The following is a 9737-nucleotide window of genomic DNA, read 5'->3' on the forward strand; positions in this document are numbered from 1 at the left end:
AACACATGGATTGTTAGTGTCTAACAATAGAATATTTATTGTATGACATTATTTAGACATTGGTTTATAGTTTCTGCCTTGAAATTATTTTTTTTTCTCTGTGTATATATATATTAATTTTGTATTAAAATTTCTAAATCTTGTCATGCTAGGCTTACATTATTTAGAAGTACACGTAAACAACTTATTTCATTTAGACATTGGTTTATAATTTCTGCCTTGAAATTTATTTATTTTTTTCGGTGCATATACATTAATTTTTTATAGAAAATTTTAAGTCATGACATGCTGGGCATACTATATTTAGAAGAACACATAAACAACTTTTTTCATTTTGTCCCCAGGATGTTGAGCAAATGACCTCCTTAGAATATGGTGAAAGAACAAGGCAGCGCATAGATGATGATATAACAAATGAAACAAATTATTATCAGCCAACTTCCTATATTAACAACGATGCTGGTACTGCCCACATCTCTGTTGTGGATGTGGAAGGCAATGCTGTTTCTGTTACTAGCACAATCAATACATAGTAAGATTTTACCAGATGGAAAAGAAAAAATTCATTTTACACTTAACCTATTTTTATTCTTTAAAATGTATTATCTTACATTTGTCTATTTCCAGTTTTGGTAGCAGAGTAAGGGGAAATAGAACTGGTATAATATTCAATAATGAGATGGATGATTTCTCAACACCAAATTCACCAAACTACTTTGGACTTCCAGCATCTGAAGCCAATTTTATCCGTCCAGGGAAAAGACCTATGTCATCAATGTGTCCAGCAATACTTTGGGATAAAAAATCTAAAAGGATCAAACTTGTTACTGGTGCTGCTGGGGGAAGCAAAATTACATCAGCTACTGCTTTGGTATACATTTTCTTTTCTCTCTCTTTAAGAAGCTGTATTCAGAAAAATTTTAGTTAGTTCTAAATTTACTACATACATGCTTTAAAATGAAAAATGGTGTGTGTGTGTGGCATGCACTTCAGAATTGGATCTGTGTACTAGGTTAATAAATAAACGTTTTTTGCAGCACGTATATGTTATTGAAATGTACAATATCTTTTAGATATTTTTTTTCTTTTTTTTTAAGAATATTATTGATGTTCTTTGGTTTGGTATGCCATTACCTGCATCCATAGACCGCCCAAGACTTCACCATCAACTTATGCCTCCTGAACTGGTGGTTGAAAAAGACTACCCAGAGGTGAGACTTGGTTATAATATTGCAAACATAATGCATTTATTTTAGTTTTAATTCAAATCAAGGTGTACATTAGGCTTATATGTATATAATGTGCACATTTAATTTAAAGAAGGTAATGTTTTTGAAAACCAAATGAAGTCCTTCAGCCTACCATTTTTCCAACTTAATGAAAATGTAGAAATCATTCTCATTAGACATTAAGCAATTTTTAAAAATACACATTATGAAATAGGCAGTTCATTTTCATAGTTTTATTTCAAAAGCAAATTGTGTCAAAACAAAAAATCTGATATCACAAAGGCCTTGAAGTTTTAAATGTCTAGTCCATTAAGTTATATTGCATCTCTTTTCCACAATCACCTTCATTAGGTTTAAAATATCTTAAGTGCAACCTGTTTAAGGCCTTCTGTAAGCATACCCTTTTGTTTTTAAAATTAAGAATGTGCATTGCTTGCACATATGTATAAAACATTTGTTTAAAATGATTTAAAAAAACAGTTTTGTACTATTCATTAGCCAGATTTATTGGTTGTTAGATTAGCAGCAACTTCATTACATAATAGTTCAACAGATGCTCATGTTTCTTTTACAGAGTCTGATATTAGTGATCTCATATTGGTTAGGTCATTTTTGTGTGTGTGACTTTAAGTATTAGGGTTTGTGGTACATAATGTGTGAATACAATTACAAGCTTTTTTAAAATAAAATTTAGCTCTTGTGGTATGAGTAGAGTATTTTTTTTAGGAATTACGGGCATGACATGGCCTAAAGTGTGCAGATGTGCCAAAAAACTCAAAACTTAAGCTTTTTTTTAATGTGCATATCACTTGGCACATTTTTGTTAGTCATAATTACACTGCTTTCAAGCAACACATTTAATAAAATTTGCCTAAATAAATTGTCCTATTTAATCCCATTCATGTAAAAACACAAAGAATTAGAGACCTTTCCACCACTACCGCATTTTGAAAGGTATAATATTCAGGGCCGGTCCTAACAATTGCAGACCCTATGCGAAACTGATTGCGCTGGGCCTAGTCTGGGTGGGAATAAGAATAATAAGTGAAAATTAGGATTTGGTATTAGAAAAAATAATACACTTTGAATTGTATTCATTCTTTAATAAGTACAAAATTGCAATCAAATTAGCTTTTCTTTACGAACCTTGCAACCTATGGCATATTTCTATGCCAGTGGCTATAAAAGTAAATAAAGTACTGGAACAATTAAGGTGAAAATTCACCTGATTATTACATTTTAGTACATGAAAGCTGACAATGCCTTTGCTATCACACATAGGATTGGCGTTTTCCGCAATGAATGACACCCACAAATGACAATTTTGTCAATTTTCAAGAGATTTTTATGAGTTTTCTGGAGACTAATAAATTCAGATTTCCAGAAATTTTTAGCATAGTTTGCAATTCAATAATTACACCTAGAATTAGCGCTGGGCCCACTGCGACAGCATAGGTTGTAGTGGCCTAAGACCGGCCCTGATAATTTTTATGCATGGCATTTCTTTTCTTTCAAGTTAATTTGTTTTCCAATTATCTAACTTTAAGGATTTAACTATAAGCTTTCAGATTATCAGATGATTGGAATAATATTATTGAAGTCTCTTGATTTTGTAATATAAGTATGTTTCTGGTGTGGAGGGTGGTTACATGGTTAAGATGTTCTTAAACTTTGATTGGCTTAGGGATGCTTAGGGCAGGTAAGTAGTGAGTTGAGATTAATGTGGACTTTGTGCTAGCTAAGTCTCTGAGTCCTATTTAACAGTGTTGTTAGATTAACCATAGCCAGTTCTATTCCATGTTTTCAAAAATGGTAGTAGACAAGAGAAATAAAAAAAATTGAAAAGCTGTAAAAAGAAAATCTACTCAAAACAAACAGAAAATAATGACTTTATTTGTAACTTAACTTTTTTTTTTGTTCAATATCATCTGTCTTCAACAATGAGAGTTACTCATGTTATTTAACATTTTTCTTTCAGACTATACTCAATGGACTTAGAGCTAAAGGACATGTGACAAAAAATATGGTTGGTTATTCAGTGATTCAAGCAGTTGATGTGCTAGAAAATGGTATTATTGGAACTGCTGATTTTCGAAAGGGAGGAGAGCCAAGTGGATATTAACTTTGTAAATAATATTTTAATTTATTTAAGCAGGCTGATTAGTGTAAGTGTTAGTCCAAATGTTGTATTTTTTAACGAGAGAATATGGGTCTAATTCATTGTTGCTTTTCTCTAAACTTTTTTTTTTTTTACTTGATGTGCAATTGGATATATGTGACAGTATGATTTCTGAGAAAGCAACTGCTGTGAGAAGACTAACCTTACACAAGTTCAGCCTATGCTAATGTTCAAGTGTTGTGTACATATCACTTTTGTTGTCAATTCAGTCATTATATTTACAAATTATATTCAGTAGCTAGAATGAAGTATTCTAGCATTCTATAGTAGTCTATTACTACTAGTGCAAGTATTGAGTGCAACTACAAAATACATTCTTATTAGAACTGAACTCAAAAAGAATGACCAAGAAATTATTGCTTTGCTGTTCAACAGTTGATGGTAACTATTTAGACCACCTTTTGTTCTTTATATTTTGTGAAGCTTTTTGTTATTCCATTCGACCAATCTTACATCTGTTCAAGTAAATGATTGGGACTGGGCTCTAAACAGTTGCCCTCTGTTGTATACATTGAGGCAATTAATAGGAATTGGATAAAATGAGAATCTCCGTAAGTAAATTTTTTTCCTTCCTAGTTGAGATTCTTATTACGCGTTCATTTCAAGTGTAAGTAAACCAGTAGCACAAATAGCCCATGTAAGCTTTAAAAATTTATCATTACTGATATGTATCTAAATACTAAGTGTAAATTTCTTTTTGATGCTTAGTCATTGAAACTATTTTAAAAAAAATGAGAATGCAAATCAACAAATTATTTGTACATTAGTGTGAAAAGGAGGGGGGGGGGTGACATTTAGTAAATTACCTCTAACTCTTATTATTAAATATATTATTACTAATGAGTTTTAGGGAATTCTGTTGTTAGGCTGATGGACATAAATATCCATTTCACTATTTCAAAGTTGCTTACGGTGTAAGGGTTATAAAAATATAATAATATGTATTTATAGCACTCATGCTTGCTTGTTTGCTAACACCTTATACTTGACCAAAGTCTTATTTGTTCACCGGTTGTAACAACTTTATCAAGCCGTTGATCTACTTTTCTTTAGACAAGGGCTTTAAATGTGTATACTTTCTACACTGTATTTATCTGTAAATGTACATACATACACACAATGTTGACTTGTCTCTTTCCTAATAAAGTATCTAGTCTAGAATTTGTTTTTCCACTAAATATTCCATTCCTCAAATCAGCTGGCTATGTAATGCTCAATACTTTTTTTTTTAACTTGTAAAAAAAAATTGAAATAAATGTAATCTAAGAACCAATGCATATTTGAACTGTCAATAGCATATGGTCAGTTCGTTCTCATCAAGTTTCTTTTTCAGGTTTAGATATAGTTGAAACCAAAAAACTCTTAGCATTATTAATACTAATATTTTATGGCACATGATCAATACAAGTTTAAACATTACAATTATTAGCCCAGGGTTTAGGTGACTTAACCATATAATAGAGAATTTTGTGAAAATAAGCTATTAACTCATACAACCATACAAGAGAGGTGATCTGACCATGATGAAATGTTCTAAACTGTCACAATATGCAAAAAGTGCTGTTATTACACTTTTGTGTTTCACACAAAGATTGCTGAGTTCAGAGCATGCTCACCAGAAGCTAGAATGATAATTATTTGTTGTGTAAATATGTAAATTTGTTAATTTTTAAAGATCATGAATTCTAATTACTTAATCAGGTTACATACTGCTCATTTTTTTCATTGCATGTTTTCAACTTATGCACTCCCAACTCTTTTTTTTTTTTTTTTTTTTAATTGACATCTGTTTAGAAAGTTGAGAGTGATAGATAATAATAGCGTATATAAACTTTTCCATTCCATTGAATCACTCAAATATTTTTCTACTTAAAATGTCAGTATTGCTTTTCTGCTATTTATAAATTGGTCTGCTTTTAGTCATTGAACAATGAGACTTCCCCATCACAATGTTTGAATGGAGATTATTGACTAATGTACTATTTGCATTGAATTTAGACATCTTTAAAAAGAAACAGATGTGGTGACAATTAGGTCAACATTAAACAATACAAATGAGTTTGCAATCCTTAAAATTCCAAACTTTTTTTTTTTTGTATTCTTATAAATTATATTTTATTCTTCACTGAAAATAATTCTGTATTAATTGCAGCCTGAAAATTTTTTTAAATCAATCTTTTTCTTTTTAACACACCAGACTTGCAAAACAAAGTGTGTGTTAATTAATGAGATTGCAATTTTATTTAAAGTCATAAATATATAATTAAGTCTGGTCAAATGAGATTTGCTTGCAAGTTTGCATTTTGTTGTCAATAGTGACATTGTGAGAGACTAAAGGTGTGAAGAAATGTCAATTCACAACACCAGTAATAATAAATGATCCAAAGTTGACCAACTACTGCCAGTATTAGTAGTTTTGTAAAACAGATCTTTTTGGTGTACTTCTTGGAAAACATTGACTTTGTTCTCTTGCATCAGAAGTTGGTTGATTTACAGTTTTTGTATTTATATCAGTTTATAAATCAAAACTATATTTATTGCTGTTTTTAGTTTCCAATGATTTTCTTTCTCTAATGCTATTTACTGAACCGACAATCATAGCCCATCGCTTTAGATAGATTCCAAGGTTTCCACAGGTTCCCATTGTATGCATCTGCGATGCCAGAAGTTGTATTTACTGTACATCTCAATCAAATTTTGCTTGTATGTACATAATTACCCATTTTAATGTGCTGATATTAAATTTCATATGAAAGGAAATTTCATCTTTGAATATTTATTTCTCTCATTTTCTTTTAGTGACTTTTACCTAACAAAATAAATATGGAACCACATTTTAAATTTACTTAATCTAAGCACATCATGTTACTGGTAAAGTACATAATAAATTTAGATTGCTAGATCCGAGAACATTTTCTTTTATTGAGCCATGTGACTGAAGTCATAATTTCACAGAAAACTACTCTTACTTATATTCTAGCTGCTGTCAAAAAAAAGAGTATCAAAATAGAATTTAGTCATTGGACCTTCTAGAAAGTTTAATCTTCCAAATGTTGCTGTTGTTGAGTTATTTACCATTCTTAACGATTTCAGATTGTTGCATAATTTTAACAATTCAACTCAAGAAAAATGAATACCTTAACACATATTATTTCATATTGACATAGCTAATTACAGTAGTGTCGGGGTGATAGTAATTTGATCAAACCATGACATACTAGGTACTGTATTCTGCTGTCTGCTTGTTTTTTTTTTTTGTGGTCAAACAATAAACCCTGACCCATGAAAAGTGAACTTTTACTAAAAATAACTTACTTTTTTTTTTTTTGCTGGTTTCATGGTTTCGACAATTCCTATCCACACATGTCCACATCCGATTGACTCTAAGTAGCTCGCTTTGGTGATCTAAGGGGCTTTATAAAGAAGTTTTCATACCTGTTGGCATGGCTTGGTCGCCCTCCCTCCCCCCCCCCCCCCAATCCCTTGCTAAAGCATCATTGCTTTTGTGGGATAAAATGGGCAACATTCAAGCAGTACATCCAATGGTGCATCTTGCCGGGTATCAAGTGTCTGTCATTTACTACAGAAGTCCCTTCAAAGGAGATAATCCTATGCAAAACATGTCAGCTAGTTTTTTAAAATAGTTTTACATAAATATTTGTTCTAGATTTTTTTTATCGGCCTGAGAGTTCTAGTTTCACTTTTCTAACTTTGACCCCCTCATCACCCCTAAAAAGAAATTTTACCTAAAATCCTTGACTTCGGCTTCTTAATAAAATATTTAAGTATTTCATAGGCTCTATAGTGCTTTTGGTCGGACATTTTTTGTATCACTCCGGCGTACCGGTACCTCAACACACAAAATAATATATTTATAACTACCCGTATGTTTAATATTTTTTTTACACACAAAATTACGTATTCAGTCAATGTCGACTTCAACCAAAAAAAAAAAATCTTATGCAATGTCTACAAAAGCAAGTTACGCTCAAAGGAGAAATGTGCGCACAAAAAAAAGTTTCTATATGCTTAAAAGGCACATTTCTTATTCCATGCGTTAGAACAAATTCGTACAAGTGCTCATTTTTCCTAGTGTCATTAGAGAATGGAATGTGTTGCTTGCCTGAATATGCCAGGAAAACCGACTTAGCAAAGTTTAATTCATTGATTAACATGCATGACTAGATTGATATAAAATGCGTAGGAAGTAATTATCTTCGTTTTAAAGTAAAGTCTGTAAAATATATGGGGTATCTAGGAGGGATAGCACCTCTAGTGGACAGGCAGTAGTACCCTCTTTTTGGGGGTAGCTTGGCTCACTCTTGGTCCCCACTCGGTACCCAACGCTCACCTGTGGCTCCTAGAAGCTGTAGCATGTGCAGCGGCCACACCCCGGCATCGGCTTTGACTAAACCGTGGCACTCAGTACACTGTGGTTCTGTCAAACCTAGCATGTGAAGTCTGGACTTGGCGGCCTGTGCGTAACGTCACAAAACTAGACAAATCGGACAGAGGGCAACTACCAGCACAGTGCTGTGGATCACTCTAGAGCAGGACAAGACACACAGAAAGTCTCATCCACTGCACCCAAACTCGTCCCCGGATTTCTTGACAAAATCTTGCTTCCGGAAAAGAATGGGCTTTAGGGCAAGAGAGTCAGGTCGATGTGTTGCGCGAATCCTCCTCACTTAAATCAAAATTCCAGCGCAAGTGACGTCACTAGTCAACCCCCCCCCTCCCCATAATAAGGCTTGTCTTCGAGTCCAAAGATTAGTGAAGAATGCAGCCCCAGCTGTGACCTACATATTTTGCCACATGAAGGGCTAGCATAATTATTGTCCGCAGGTGGTCGATTTAGATTTTCTTTTCGCCGTCTTCGTCTGTCCTCAGCAGCCAGCATGAAAGAATGCAGAGCTCACAAAAGGCTGCAGTAAACCCAACTTACCCATGCTATGTATGATCTTAAACATTCTTCTTACACCTACATCTTTCATAATTAGCTATTTTTTGTAAAGTGAGATGACGTATTAAGTGTCGCTTCAGATCTGAATATGGCTAAATCTCAGGTTACTGCGGAGACTTTTAGTAACTTGGGAAGTCCCTCCAGGAACCAACATCGAGGACTATCCAAGTCTCCACTCAGAAGTAGCATCAGGGGTTTCTTCTTCTTCATTCTCATTTTTATGTTGGAGCGTTCAGATGACTAGACCAATACATGAGATGAACTGCGCAGTGGTTTCCAATTCAGGGAGCTCTCCATATAGTTTTCTTTCTATTGGGGTGTTTTGTGGCCTGTCAGACAAGACACAGGCATCAGTGGTGAAATCACACAAAAAAGGGAAAATCGGCCGGAGTCTTCATTGACTTCAAGAAAGCTTTCGATAGAGTATGGCATGGGGCACTCTGGGCATCAATGGGAAAATATCAAAAACATAATAAAAGTTACCATCAAGGCTTTAAAAGGAACATCAGCATTGGTGGCGAAACTTCTGACGTGTCAGTAGCTTTAAATACCTTAGAGCTATTGTCTCAGATGAAAGAACCAAACCTGAACTACTGACCAGAACTGCACATGTGCAGTCTACAGCAGCACTTGCGAAACTAAAAGCAACCTGGACAGACAAGGGCATAGCCCTCGACACTAAAATCAGAGTGATGCTCTCCCTGGTCACGGCCACATTCTTATATGCATGCGAATCTTGGACGCTGACTGCAAATCTCGAGAAGATGATCCTAGCAATGGAACTAAGATGCCACAGAAAGATCATAGGTATTACTTACAAAGACCGCGTCACAAATAAAGAGATTAGAAACAGGATTCATAAAGCAATCGGACCTGCTAACCACTGTCAAAAGACGTAAACTCAAACTCTATGGTTGCATCACAAGGTCCTCAGGGAAAAGTACAGGTACCAGGAAGAAGAAGAGGAAGACAGAGAAAGCGATGGGAAGACATCAAAGAATGAACAGGCCTGTCAGTGAATGAAATTCTATACAAGAAAAAGGACAGAGAGGAATGGTTGACAGATCTTGTGTGGTGCCCCAAAGCCTGTTTTATTTAAGTAGTTTCATTGGTCCCATACATCATTTTAAAGTCAGCACTATCGCTTTTGTTGTTCACCTTCATCTATCCTTTAGACTTTTGGAACTATGAGGCAACACATATATTGTCAATCGCCTCTCTCCATTTCTCTCTCTTACCTTTTATTAAATGAATCTCTTTCCATGACAGGCCAGCTCATTATCTGATGTCCTCTCATTGCCATCTGCGACAGATGATCTGCCTCTCTTCTGGCATGTTTCGTGTAGGACAGGAGGGTCTTTGCAAG

At 34.2% G+C, this 9737-nt stretch overlaps 1 protein-coding gene across 5 annotated transcripts in view; it reads left to right on the forward strand.

The window, feature by feature from the left end:
• LOC106052255 (glutathione hydrolase 1 proenzyme-like) overlaps positions 1 to 3968 on the forward strand; it is a 29808-nt gene extending 25840 nt beyond the window's left edge. For all 5 annotated transcript variants that reach the window (XM_056030429.1, XM_056030433.1, XM_056030430.1 and 2 more), the window contains 4 exons: positions 345 to 532; positions 628 to 871; positions 1098 to 1211; positions 3208 to 3968. In XM_056030429.1, the coding sequence (XP_055886404.1) occupies positions 345 to 532; positions 628 to 871; positions 1098 to 1211; positions 3208 to 3351 (690 nt within the window). In that variant the 3' untranslated portion in view covers positions 3352 to 3968. The remainder of the gene's footprint in view (positions 1 to 344; positions 533 to 627; positions 872 to 1097; positions 1212 to 3207) is intronic.
• Positions 3969 to 9737: the final 5769 nt, after the last annotated feature.

Source organism: Biomphalaria glabrata, chromosome 5 (assembly GCF_947242115.1).
Source record: "Biomphalaria glabrata chromosome 5, xgBioGlab47.1, whole genome shotgun sequence".
Classification (NCBI taxonomy): Eukaryota; Metazoa; Mollusca; class Gastropoda; family Planorbidae; genus Biomphalaria; species Biomphalaria glabrata.